The sequence below is a fragment of the Ctenopharyngodon idella genome, chromosome 22 (assembly GCF_019924925.1).
Source record: "Ctenopharyngodon idella isolate HZGC_01 chromosome 22, HZGC01, whole genome shotgun sequence".
NCBI classification, from domain to species: domain Eukaryota; kingdom Metazoa; phylum Chordata; class Actinopteri; order Cypriniformes; family Xenocyprididae; genus Ctenopharyngodon; species Ctenopharyngodon idella.
In genome coordinates this window covers 16868227-16882851 of record NC_067241.1, presented here as the reverse complement: position 1 = coordinate 16882851, position 14625 = coordinate 16868227, and the positions used below count along the sequence as shown (strand labels likewise).

The following is a 14625-nucleotide window of genomic DNA, read 5'->3' as shown; positions in this document are numbered from 1 at the left end:
CTCTAACTTTTATTAAGCATTTTCAAATAACAAACAGGCATTATTTGATTTAAAATAAATCAAAACAACTATACAAATTTCTTATTTTAATTAATTCCCTCAATAATACTAATATTTCACTGTTTTTACTGTATTTTTGATCAAATAAATGCATCGAGCAAAGGAGACATACATATACATTTTACTATTTATTACAGTTACAAGCTCAAATATTTTATTGGGTATAAATTGTATTTTTTATTTTTTTTATATTAATCTTTATCCAGTAAATCACAAATGACTGGAAAAGTCAAATTCACAGGTTAAAAGAACATTCGGCTCTTAAAACATCTAGAATCCTGAAATTTAATCTACAGAAAGAGTCAAGGTTGAGGACAAAACATGTTTATGTAACGGATGAGTTTAATGTGGGTTAAAACTCTGTAAACAATTCATACGACCACTTACACACACACACAGACTGGAATCAGTACAGTACAGGAGATCTCCACGCGCTTCACAAGTTAACATCCCGTCATTAACCTTCTTTAAGTGTATTACAGCTAAATAAGGCAAAATGTAGAAATGCTCATCAGGCACATGATAGGAAGTGTTCAGGTGTCCAGCAGCACTTGGATGTAGTTTTTGGGGACAATGCCACGTTTCCCACCGGATTCTCCAATGAACCACTCGGCATCCATGTCCTCTAAATCACACACCATGTCTCCTGCCTACACACACACACACACACATTTTACAAATGCTGTTTACCTTTGTGTACTTACTGTAAATGATGTATGTATATATATATATATATATATATATATATATAAAATTAAATATACATTGTATGTATATTATATAATTAATAGACTTATATATATTTTAATTATATATATTATACATGTCATTAAATATACATTACATAAACTATAAATATATGAATTATATAATTATAATATTTCTGTATATATACAAATATATTGCAAAATTTTAATTATATACATAATATTTAAATTAAATGTATATATATAAATAAATATATAAAATATACGAGCATCATATTTATTTATTTATTTATTTTCCAAGATTTTTCTTTAATTTCCATGAATTTTCCTGGCCTGGTAATAACGATTAATAAAACTCCTTTATATTTCCAGGTTTTCCATGACAACTGTTGTAGTGATTCCCACACACCTTTAGATGGAGCTCGTCCTCACACTCAGGGCTGAAATCATAAAGTGCTCGACCTCTGCTCCTCCCTCCTGCAGGGGGCGCTGGGGAGAAAAACAGGGCCTTGAACTCAAATGTTTCCTATTTTATATGTTTGTCATAAATACTTACAGACACTAAAGATGCATGACATCTATAAGCACATTGGTCATAATTAGCTTTTTTAATTATCATATAGGTCTGATTAAGCAGATATTAGTAGCAAATAATATTATGGCAGGTTTAAAAAGCTTTTCAGCTGGACATGTCAGATTTCACTTACAGTGAATTTATAATTAAAAACATACAGTGTACACTGACAATATCAGCCATGAGATAAATAATAATTGTCGGCTTTCGATATAGGCCACAGTTTCTGTCACTCTCACTGCTGATTCACAGAAGAAAGAAAGTAATAAGGGTGAAAAAATGATGACTGAATGTTCATTTAAATGTATTTAAGTAAGGAAGTCTATAAATTGAATATTCAGATGAAGAATGTTTATTTACCAGGAGATTTCAGAGCCAGTTTCCTTGGCAACACTTCAGTTTCCTCTTTAGCCTGGATGAAACTGAGAGGGAAGATTCCTGTCTGTCCGTTCAGGCTGCCACGCCCCCACTCCTCATTTACATATTCCATCAGAGTGATGACATCACCCTCACTGAATGTCAGCTCCCCCTCCTCCCCCTCAAATGCAAAACGGCCCACAACAAACCTGGAAAGAGAAAGAGAGAAACTGATACATGAATTGTGCATGTTTACTGTTTTTAATTTTTATAATTAGATAGCAGCAAATCAGCATATTAGAATGATTTCTGAAGGATCATGTGACACTGAAGACTGGAGTAATGATGCTGAAAATTCAGCTTTGATCACAGGAATAAATTACAGTTTACCATATATTCACATAGAAAACAGATATTTTAAATTGTAATATTTCACATATCTTTCATTAAATCTTTAAATTTAAAATTAGATATTATTTTTAATTTTAAATTATAATACATTATGTTTTTATTTCTCATCATGTTTCACCTGTTTTGTGTGTTTTGTTGGATCTGCTGCTCTGAGGGCGCTTCTTCCAGCTGAACCCCACTGACAGTCACATCTTGACCTTTGACCTCTGAGAGGCAGAGGTCATGGAGTGTATTCGACTGTGTTTGCAGGATGTCTGTATCATCGAGGACAATCAGCTGCTCCTCTTCCTGAAGCAGAAAATATTTCAGGACATAAAAACACAGTTTGCACATGTGTGAGAGTGTGTGTGTGTGTGTGTGTATATGTGTACACTGACATGGAAAGATGTTTCCTCCGATGGTTCCTCTTGCTCTTTGCTGATATTCTCCTCCTCTGCATCTCCTTGAAGAACTTTGCTCTAGTGCACAAAGACATAAACAACGTCATATTACATTCTGCTGTTTACTAAAAGTGTTTGAAATTTCTGTTTTATTTATAGACTTCCTTCCTTAAATACATTTAAATGAACATTCGGTCATCATTTTCTCACCCTTATGACTTACTTTCTTCTGTGAAGCACAGAGATTTAGTGTTAGATATAATGTGCGAGCTGCTGTTTTCCAAAAATGAAAGTGGATGGTGATTTATACAGTCAAACTTCCAAAAAGCACACAGACTCGTTATCATGACTCATTCACTACATTCCAAGTCTTCTGGAGTCACATGATGCATTGTGAGAGGAACAGACCTAATTTACTGAAAATCACACTTGCTGATAAATTTTTTTTTTTTTTTTTTTTTTTTTTTTTAAATCGCAGCATCACAATTGGTCACATGACATGTGAAAACCAAAGACAATTGGCCAAAGGCGTCTAAAGGCACTATTTTTTAATTGAATGAGCATGAGTGACATTTGAGAGCAGCGGCTAAGAAGAAGATTACCAGTTAAGGCAAGACACTACTAAATGCTAAAAAATATATATAGTGCCATACTTTCCCCAGTAGATTATACACAGTAAATTAAGACAATTGTTTGTATTACAAGTTTAAATTTGTGAATGAGGCATTATCTCATTAAATTTGCATAAATTACCAGAAAATAAATCTGAACATTGGATAAAGCCAGGTTCAAAATTCTTGTTTGATTTTGTTGACATATTAGAGTTAAAGGTTTTTATTGAGGGGATTTTGGATTTCTCTTTTTATCACTCCATAAATCAGAAAAAACAGTGAAACAGACAAGGAAAAAATTGTTTTAGGAATAAAATGTAATATAAATGAGTGTGAATGATATATGAACAAACCCCTCAGTAAAAATCTTCAGAATATAGTCAGGAATAAAGCTGTAAATTTTGGTGTTTGTAAGTGCTACTGAAGTGGAGGAAAAACTCTTTAAAGATATGTATCTTAATCGAAATCTACAGATGCAAATATATAATGTGCAATAAAATAAACACTTAAATGTATTTTGGATATCTTTATAGAGTTCAGCATTATTCTGTGTGTGAATTATATATGAACAAACCCCTCAGTAAAAACCTTCAGAATATAGTCAGGTATAAAACTGTACGTTTTGGAGTTTGTAAGTGCAGCTGAAGTGGAGGAAAAACTCTTTAAAGATATGTTTTGTAATCAAAATCTACAGAAATAAGCCCAAAATAGCCCAAAATCTCAAAATTGTGCATAAAAAACAATGGTAGTGTCTTGCCTTTAATACATACATGACATCACATGACTAATAGAACAGTGTTATTTTAGTATTATTTATATACTATTATAGCATTTATATGAATTAGCTTTTATTTTTATTTTTGGTTTTCATTTTATTATATATTTATAAGTTTTAGTAATTTTCTTATGTGCTTTTGTTATTTGTATTATTTCTTTATAGCTTTAATTTATGTTTGTTAATGTTTCTTTCAGTTAGTTGCCAATGTATTACATCTAAAATTATTATTACTAACAAAAATTATTTTAATAATTTTTAGTTAATAACAACACTGCTTCAGAAGACTTTCATTGTATGGAAAACAGCAGCTTGTACATTCTGCTAGTTATCTCATTTTGTTCTCCGCAGAACAAAGATTGTCATAAAGGAGAAGAATGACATGAATGTGAGTAAATTATAACAGAACCTTAACTCTTAAATAATAAACAAGACATTTTCCTGGAGTTCTTCTCAAACACTCACAGAATAACGCTTATAAAGCGGATGTCCTGGTTTCGGTCGGGGTGGGAGGGGCGGGGCTCTCTTTGGAACCCTGCTGCTTGGCAGCTGATTGGTCGCAGCAGGGGAGAAGGAGGAGCCTGCAGGTTTGATCGCTTTGATTGGAGGAGGACGAAGGGGGAGGAGTCTACCACCACTGGGTCTGAGACACAAACAGAGAGAATGACAGATAGGACAAAACAAAACAGACACCTCATTCTGGAGGAATAACTCTGCGTTACCTCGGAGGCAGAGGAGGAACTGAGGCGTTGGCGTCTCTGGAAACATCCACAGCAGCCTGAACACACACATCATTATCATAAACATCAAACACTTCTGAAATATTCTAATGCTAATATGCAAACTTTCTCATAAGGGTGGGTTATAAACAGATTTAGCATCACCTGTGAGGGGGACGACATCTTCCTGAGCACAGGTGGAGGTGGCCGGGAGTGTTTGGGGACAGATGGACCTGGATATAAACAGACACTCATTAAACGTTAAGTTGTGCTCCTCTACTTAAAAATACTCCCACAATATCCACCAGGAAAAAAGTTGTGTTTACAAGCACCAGGTGGCTAACCTAGTTACTGGATTTTACAACGTTTATGAGCTTCACCACATCAAATCTTTGAATGAAACAATTAGTATCAATTAGGGCTGTACGATTAATTGGAATAAAATGGTAATTGTGATATGGCTTAGTCCGATTATCAAATCACAAGGGATGTGATTTAATTAAATATATGTGGTGTGTTTCATATGAGTTTGAGTTGCTTATAACGGGCATTTAAAAATGCAACATGCGCCAAACCATCTTCACAAACTTGTAATGAAAGTGCTTATAAACAAAAGAGTTTTGAAATACAATATTATTATTATTATTATTATATTTTATGTTTATATATTTTATTATATTTACTATTATTTATCATTATTATGCTACTTTTATTTATTAAATTTTTCTTAAATACTCAATTGTTTTATAGTGAAATATTACAGGAGTAATATCTCTTATTTTGTTTCATATTTTTATTTAGTAATAATAATAATTATAATTTTTAAATATATAATAATAATTATTATTATATAGTAATATCAATATATTATCACAACATTTTTGGCCAAATTGTGCAGCCCTAAAAAACAAGCACAGCAAACTGATTTGTTTTTTTAATTGCACTTTAAATCGCAATCACAATTTTTATCATAAAAATCGCAAATAGATCTCCCCCCAAATTGTGCAGCCCTAGTAGCAAGTAATTTAGAGATCCACCAACATACCAGTCACATAAACACTCACGTTTTCCGACGTTCCTGTCGGTCGACATCACTGGAGTGTTTATAGCTTGATCTGAATTTCTCCTCTCAGATGAATTGGACGCCACCACTGCCATCTGCTGGCCTGGAGGAGCGCTGGCAGGACGGGCAGCTGGTGAAGGGCTGGTGGATGGAGAAGATCTGGACTGATCTGACGGACTCTGGAGTTTGTTCAGAAGGGCTCTGGGTGCTGGTACTGGTGGACTAATGGGTTTGGAGGGGTTTTGCGCAATGGTAGGGTCAAAAACCTCAAAGACAGATGGTTTTGGGGCGAGCTGGGGTTTGGATTTTTGAGTTCTAGGCCGTGGTTGTGGTCTTTTTAACGGTTCTAACGGCTCAGATGCTATGACGGAGCAAGCAGCCTTATTTTCCTCTCCTTCTACTTTGCTCACTTTGCTTTCTTGACTGTCTGGATGCGTTTCATCTGAGCCAAAAACCTCCAGCAGGTCTTGCAGGTATTTGCTGGAGATGTCCGACGGAGCGTCGTCGAACCCAGCAAACACGCTCTCGGCCCCATCATCCTTCAGACGCACTAGAGTCTGAACTTTCACCTCCCTCGTCATCGGCTGGTCCAGACTGACAGGTTGCAGGGCGGCTGTGGAGCGCGGCCGAGGTCTGGGACGTGCGCTCGGCTCCTGTTTCATGGGCTCGGCTGGGAAATCGAAGTCGATCTGGGTGAAAGTTTTGGAGGTGGGGGCGGGGCCTATGGGACTGATGTCATCGAAGATGTCATCGAAGTCTGTCTGAACACCACACTGCTCGTGCAGGGCGTCTCGAGGCTTCGGGTCGGAGCAGTCTGGTTCAGACGTGTGTTTGAGAGGCAGTGAGGGGCGTGGGGGTTTGGGGCGTCTGTGAACTGCAGGAAAAATTAAAATTTCTGTAAACGCAAGAAACACTTTTCTGCAAATGCAGCCTGAAACGAAACCTCCACTCACCTGGACGAGCAGCAGAGGATTGTGGGCCGGGGGAGTCTGTGTCCGTCTGCGTGGCGATGGTGGAGGTAGAGAAACGAGAAGGCGGAGAAGAAGACGACGAAGTGGAGGAGTGAAGATTCTGTTCACGGCTCTTTTCTCGGATCACCTGCTCATATGAGGGAGGCGGAAGCTGGGGAGGAGGAGCACCAATCAATCAATCAAATGACAGGTTCTACACATGTATCACTTCCTCAAGCTCCACCCACCTGCACTGTTGCCGAGCCTGCAGCCCATGTGGGCGGGGCAGGGGGCGGGGCTGGGGGAAACGCCCCAGAAGCCCCTGGGAACCAGGTATTGGACGGCAGCGGTTCAGCAGAGAGGATGGTGATTTCTGGTCGTCTGCGGAACGACAATCAGTAACAAAGTTTACATTACACATCACCTCTGTACCTTTATCAGTCTGATTCCCTGTTTAACTAAAAACAGCTGAACGATAACTATATAACCTGTTAACCTGTTTTACTCCCAGTTTTGAGCAGTATCACTAAGATGCTATTTAGTTATTATACTTTTTTAGATGCTATAGTTTTTAATATTTTGAATTAGTTTTTATTTTTATGATTTTTCTTTTTCATTTGAATTTTAGTTAAATTCTTAGTTTTTGTCATTATTATTTGTTTTTAAATATGTTGAGTTTTTGTTATTTTTATTTCAGCTTTAGTTTATAGTACATCAAGTTAAACTAAATGAAAATGAGAAACTTTGCTTTAGTAACTAGCTGAAATAAAATAAGGTTCATTTTTTTATATTTTATTTTAGTTAATATTTAATTTTTTTAATGGTTTTAGATAACTATAATAACCCTGTTTTGAGAAGATATTTTAACATCCAAAGACATTTAATGCAGTGGTTTTATACAATCATGAAAAAATTATGGAATCTTTTCTCATTAATTATTTTGTATATTTACGTTTATACAACAGTTCGTTCTGGTTCTCGAATCTGATTGGCTGAGAGGTCTTTTTAGCCATGCGATATTCTACAAGTATTGTCACGGGAACTGTTTCACTTTTGAATCACTCCGCTGTCAGCATTCTCACAGCAAGTGTCATGGCGGACGAGCAAACCCACCATATTTTTATAGATACTGCTGTTATTTTGTAACGGAATGTAGTTTTAAGAGTTTTTTTTAGGCAGGAATATAGTTGTTTAGACCTCAGATATGCGATTTATATGTAAACTTAACGCCTATTTGAAAATTTGTTTAGACGCTTTCGGAGATGTGAGCTCCAGGCCGTCAGCGACTGTTCAGTGCTCATGTACCCGCAGAGAACAGCTTCATCTCAGCCAGTCCTTCGGGAATTTGCCACTGGCTCTTATGTAGATAGTGTTTAAACATGAGGTATGATTCGTTTTGGGTATATCAAATGGGCAATCTTTGGTCTTATTAATGTACTACTTGTTCCAGAGCTAACAGATTTAGCTTAAGGGCTAGATTAAGTTTCATTACTTTATATTTACATTGAAATTAAATCCTGTACTAACTAGAGTGCTGCTTTTGTACGTTTGACTGAACTGTTTGCTTGTGTTTATTTCCCGTTTTACTTCTTATACTGTTATAATGTTGTTTATTTAAATATCATTGTTCAATAAATAATATTTTGTATAAATAACACCATATTTTTTGGTACTGAGAAAGAGTCTGTTAGTGATTTTGACTTCAGTGAAAGTTACATTAATACGCCATGAGATGGCAGCAAAGATTGTCTTTATGAGTGAGTCAGTCTGTTGCAAAGACTTTTATATTAAAATAGACTGAAACGAGGAAGTTGTTTTTAGACGCAACAGACAAATACATTGACTACCGCTGTCATGGGAAATCCTCTTAAATGTTAAAAGGACAAAGACAAAGATATCGCTTTCCTCACCGGACATACTGATTTTGTGATTATGAATATAAGATTGACTTGAAGAATATCAGCTAGATGCAGGTTATGCACTCGCTCAGGTGATCTCTCTCTTATAATACTCTACATATTACATTGAGTTTCAATGAAGCGACTCAACGTTCCTTCGTTACTAGTTCTAAAGTGACGTTTTAGAATTACAGTAGGGTTGTGCTCAACTGTTAAACTGTCAACCTGAGATTTGAGTCTGTGGCGTAAGGAAGTAGTTCCTCACAAAAGAGGGGTTTTAAAGACACTCCGTTGTTGTTTCTTATTTATTTACACACTCGTGCCGTCGAACCGTTGTATAAACGCAATATCACACTTGTAGCCATGCGATATGGCTGTATATCAGCACACTGTGATTACTTACGCCCGAATCACAGCCGTGTTGATATAGAGCGATATTGCACGGCTACTCGTGTGGTATTGCTTATATAGATAATTTTTTTTTTTTATACTTGTTCCAAAATCTGCCTTAACATATTATTAAACTTTCTTTAAATTAACAGTTTTAATAGAGTAAAATAAATTGTGCCATAAATTCCAGCACAACCAACAAATTTTGTCCCTAATAAATCAACTGTATTTCTTAACAAATGAGACGAAGGTGCCAGCGAATATCACGTTCAAATACACCTAAATGAACACAGAGAAAGAAAAAGCGTCTGACCTCCGTTCCCGCTGATGGTCACTTTGAGAGCTGGTTCTCGATGCTGCGCAGTTTCCAACAAAAAACACAAACACAAAAACCAAACTCACATGCAAACATCTGACAGAACATACAAAACACACCAAATTAAGCTGTGCAGGACAAAAACACGCTACTCACTGCGTTTGATGACAGCTCTGATGGAGGACAGCGGACCTTGGCTGGAAAAGCGAGAGAAACAGAAGGGCTCAATGTCAGGAAGGAATTAAAGCCAGTTTTCCAGTTATAGGACTGGAAACACATTTCACAGTTACACAACACAAACCACACCACACCCAAACCCCTTCCAGACATTGACTTTAATCAAACACACACACACGGTAAATCAACACATGCAGAAATGTGCCAAAATTTGTTACAAAACAAAGCCAAAAATGTGGCATGTAAACATGTGAATGATTCTGTTTGACGTGACAATCACATTACGCTCTGGAGATCACAGAGGAAAAGAGTTAATCATTTTTCTCTGCTGTGACATAACAGGTATTTCCAGTACTGAGCTGGAGGAACTAGTGCCAAGTTTGCTGTTCCTATCGCATGTTTTGATGAGAGATGTTTAGACATGAATCGAAAGCTTCACCGTCATCAGATAAAGCTATGATCAAAAATAAGTTTTTGACTTGCTCTTTCATTCCAGAGAATCTTGCTAACACAGGTTCAGATCATATTTCACCCCAAATCAAGAGGAAAAAAATCATTTCAGTATTGAGAAAACAAAGTAAATCAAGATCATTGTGTATGGAAGCTTTTTTTCTGCCACGGAATAAAAATTTAAAAAAAAAAAAAAAGCAAATAGTAATTGGGAAAATTTCTCTCACAATTCTGACTTTTTCTTGCAATTCCAACTTTATATCTCACAATTGTGAGAAATAAAGTCAGAATTGTGAGAAATAAAGTTGAAATTGCGAGAAATAAAGTCGAAATTGCCTTTTTTTAAATTCATGGCGGAAACAAGCTTCCATAATTATGAATGTTTGCATTGTGACAATATTTTCATAACAATTGAACACATTTTTTCGTCTTACCTGGAGTGGTGCTGATCCGGTTTGTTTCTGTCTGAATGTTCTGCAAACAAACAAACAAACAAACACACACACACACACACAGACAGACACACACACACACTAGTCAGAACGCATAATTAAACCACAGTCTGTGTTTGTGTTCACTGCTGGACGTCACCCACAAATAATAGTCTTCAGCAGTGACAACAGCAGATTTAAAGGGATAGTTGACCCAAAAATGAAAAAACTGTCATCATTTCCTCACCCTCACGTCATTCCAAACCTATAAGAACTTTCATTCATCTTCAAAACACAAATGAAGATATTTTTAATGAAATCTGAGAGGTTTCTGTTCCTCCGTTGACAGTCAACACAACTACCACGTTGAAGCTTCAAAAAGAGATCATAAAGAGATTGTAAAACTAATCCAAATGAATTGAGTGGTTTAGTCCAAATTTTCTGAAGAGACACAATCACTTTATATGATGAACAGATTGAATGTAGGCTTTTGTTCCCATAAACATTGATCAGCAAACATAAACAGAAGCTCATTGGTTCTTGCTGAAGCTCAAACGTGCTGCGTAACACGAGAATGAAACTAGAACGTTGTTCACATGATCAGCACAATGCATGCGTGTGATGTGTCTTCAACGTAAACTGCGTAGGATAATGACAGGACAGAGAAGAATTTGTTGAATAAAGTTATTTTTGCGCACAAAAAGTATTCTCATCACTTCATAACATTAAGGTTGAACCACTGCAGTCACGTTGACTATTTTAACGATGTCTTTACTATTTTTCTGGACATTGAATGTGGTAATTTTATTGCTTTCTATGGGAGACAAAAAAAAAAAACTCTCGGATTTCATCAAAAATATCTTAATTTGTGTTCTGAAGATGAACGAAGGCCTTACGTGTGTAATAACGACATGAGGGTGAGTAATTAATGACAGAAATTTCATTTTTGGGTGAACCCTTTAAACTGGCTGGTCTGGCTTTTGATAATAAGTTAGCACTTACATCAGAGGAAGTTAAATTGCTGGAAGAATACACTGAAGTTTTAATTACTCCAAACTGTAATGACCCTTTTCCTGATTTGTATCTGTTGACTGACTTTGAAGAGTGTGAAGGTGTTTTTTTACAAGCCAACATTTTGATGTTAATGGGTTCTAATGCAGTGTCTGGAAAAGTTTTGTACAAGAGCTGTGTCAAAACTCTGAATAGGAAGTCTGATACGCCTTGGCGTTCTGTCCTCCATCTAGAGGAGAATGTTAAACCAGAATGGAGAGCATTATACAAGTCACCTTTGCCAAAGAAAGTGGGAGACTTACAATGGAGAATTCTTCATGGCGCTAACGCAGTGAATACACTCGTTTCGGTTATAAACCCATGGTATCAGCGATGCATGTCCTTTTTGCTTCCAGAAAGAGTATTCCATGCTTTTTTGTATTGTAACAGGCTCATACCATTGTTTCAGGTTTTAAAGAGTTCATTTGATCGTTTTGACTAGATTTTTTTCTTTGGAAATGTTTATTTGTGTTTTTAAATACACACAGAGACATTAGGTCAAGCGGAAAAGGCAATTTATGACTCTAGGAAAATAAGAATTGAACGAAATTCAAGTATCAATTTACAAATTGTGTTTCTTAACCTAGTAAAATCCAGAATTGGCCGTTGGCAAAGACCCGCCCCTTTTAGTTACCGTTGCTACATCCGTCCTAGCATCATGTTCCCACATAGTGAAAAATACATCGCGGAGCAAAGAGGGACATTATCAACACGTCGACAGACAAGACAGAGCAGGTTACTTTTAATATGAAACAAAGTCACACATTTCTAAAGAAATTTAAACCAAAAAAATACCGTTTTGTGGCTCTTTAATGTGTGACAGATCGCTGAAGCGCCACAGCTCAAGCGGCTCGTGAACCGATCTCTTCCTAGTTAATTTATAGCATCATAACATGAATGAACATCAGAAGGAATGTTGTTTCAACCACGGAAAGACATCAGTACACACTATTTTTCAAGTTCAATTCGACCGACGTTAATCTACTGCTTTGTCGGACAAAATGGCGGATTCGGCGTTATGACTGGTTAGCTCGCCTGTCAATCAAACTCCCGGCAGTATGTCAAGGCTATGGGGGATCTTATGTCTTTTGAATTAATTTTTTTTTTGTTACTCTGTGTGAAATATTAATACATGTTTTAAAATGATCTGATTTGAAAGTGTATTGTCTTTTGTTTTGGGTGTTTGTTATGAATTGAATGTGTATATTTTGTATTCTCTTAGGTAGGAACTGATTGTATTAGTTTAGGTTAATTGTAATAAAGGTGTGTGACATTCTCCAAATTCTTTCTCTATAGGCTTATATCAGAATCAGAAAGAGCTTTATTGCCAAGTGTGCTTGAGTTTACATTGATATATACATTTATAATACATAAAAATATGCAGAAACACGCGTTTAGAAACACTGATTGATAAATACTCAGTCTATTACTGTCAGATCTGCCAGGATACTGACATGAACTACTGCGAGAGAAACTCACTGAGCTTTTGTCTAAAGAAACCACAGCTGTGATTTACAACAGACCACAGAGAGAAACAAAAGCCAAGAAACAGAGCATATCATTAGTATAGTGTGTGTAGGGATATTTAAGGATCACATGAGCTCAGTCGCATGGCACAGTCAGAGCTGTAGGTTTAGCTGCTGAATTCTCCAATTAATATATTACATAAGTAAAATCATGCTCTGTGCAAGTTCATAAATGTATTTAAATGTCATGAATACAGAGGGTTGAATTGCACATCATTCATGTCATTTCACATACAGTTGAGAAATTCCCCAGAAGCAATAAAGTTGAGGTACTAGAGTGAAACATATTTGTCAGTTTCCACTCAGGACAAAGCAGATTCATATTTCATATTGAGTAAAGAGGAAACAACCCTAGAGCCTAGATAAATAAACTTCCTTCAGTACATGATAACAGTGAGCAAACACATGCCTATTTTAAGCATAAAACACACACATATATATTAGAAAATACAGCTATGCCGTTTTAAGAGCTCATATTAACAAACACTCCCCATGGAATATTTACAGTTCAAACAAGTTTTGTCATACCACAGCACCATTAAAGTGAACTTGAGAAGGTGATTACAAACTTGAATTTAATGAAATAAAAATAAAAAGAAGTGGCGCGTAACCTAAAATACACCTTTATTTAACAACCTATAATTTTGTTGTTGAATATCTTACATCAACTGCCCGTCTGTTCTGATTATAAACTAATGTTTGTTGGTTTGCGCGTACCTGCGCTCCGTCTCGCTCCGCCGGGCTCGCGCAAACGCTCCTCGTCCTCCTCAGCTCGTGCCTCCGCCATACCGAGAGAAAGACGGTTTATTTACTGTCTAAAACACCAAGACAACAGATCTGAATGGCATTCCTCCTCGGAAACGATTAGGAAAGTCGTTCCAACTCTGACACTTTAAATCCAGCGGATGGGAAGTTTCTCCTCACAGATGGGTGTTTATTTGCTCTCCGAGTTTGATGCTGTCATATGAATTAGTTTCTGTTTTTCTATCTAAACGACTGGAAAAACTCGGACTGGAGTATCAGTATCTATTGTCAGGACGCACGAACGTCAACAGGAAGTTCTTCTGTCCATGTGAAAGAAAAGAGGGAGGCGCCAGAGGAGAACAATCACTCCAACACATCCACATATGATGATGCAAATTTATGGATTTGGGAGGCGCACAAGTAAATGAAAGCACGTTTGTGGCGGAAATGTGATTATTATAGAAACCTTTCTTTGAAAGTCATAATAACACTCTTCATACTTTTAACATGTTAGAATAATAGTAAACTAATGAAAACTGAACACAAATGGAGATCTGGGAATGATTGATGTAGCTAGCGATGAAAACACGTGACACAAATGAAAACTTACCGCCTTGACGTTTGGTTATTTAGAATAAGAATGTTTTGGGTTGGTTAATTTATTTATTTATTTATTTATTTTACGCAATGACTTATTCATTTAGACCTCTACCGCCACCTACTGGCAGTTTTAGTTTCTTATTTAGAGTATCATTTTATATATATAAATGGTATTTTGGGAATAGTTTGCACAAAAAATAAAAATTTTGTTTATTTATATTTACTCATGTCATTTCAAACCTGTATGACTTTCTTTCGCAGAACATAAAAGAAGATATTTTGAACAACGTTGGCAACTGTAAATATATTTAAATACCAATTCATATGCAGCTTCTGTAGCCTAAAAGTTTATGTGTAATAAATTCTATGTTGAATCGAATAAATATTTATTTCTAAAATTACATTTTGTAATGTCTATTTAATGCTTTTCTCATTT

General features: G+C 36.1%; 1 protein-coding gene across 1 annotated transcript; it reads right to left on the bottom strand.

Moving 5' to 3' along the window:
* Positions 1-175: 175 nt before the first annotated feature.
* On the bottom strand, positions 176-13956 carry wu:fy63c09 (uncharacterized protein LOC797544 homolog). Its single transcript, XM_051879289.1, has 15 exons — positions 13563-13956; positions 10273-10312; positions 9368-9408; positions 9209-9251; positions 6856-6988; positions 6611-6779; positions 5659-6531; positions 4760-4827; positions 4598-4653; positions 4341-4518; positions 2487-2567; positions 2228-2397; positions 1702-1907; positions 1177-1256; positions 176-710 (listed from the first exon to the last, which is right to left on the bottom strand). Exons 1-15 carry the CDS (start codon positions 13630-13632, stop codon positions 594-596), a joined length of 2325 nt encoding a protein of 774 aa, XP_051735249.1. The 5' UTR covers positions 13633-13956; the 3' UTR covers positions 176-593.
* Positions 13957-14625: the final 669 nt, after the last annotated feature.

Bases quoted from the DNA above. Each gene is read 5' to 3' on its own strand.
- wu:fy63c09 (XM_051879289.1), bottom strand. From the start codon at position 13,632: ATGGCGGAGGCACGAGCTGAGGAGGACGAGGAGCGTTTGCGCGAGCCC. The intron at 6,532-6,610 runs GTGAGTGGAGGT...TTTTTCCTGCAG, and splicing joins ATCCTCTGCTGCTCGTCCAG to TTCACAGACGCCCCAAACCC. The intron at 1,257-1,701 runs GTAAATAAACAT...TTTTCTCCCCAG, and splicing joins ACTGGCTCTGAAATCTCCTG to CGCCCCCTGCAGGAGGGAGG.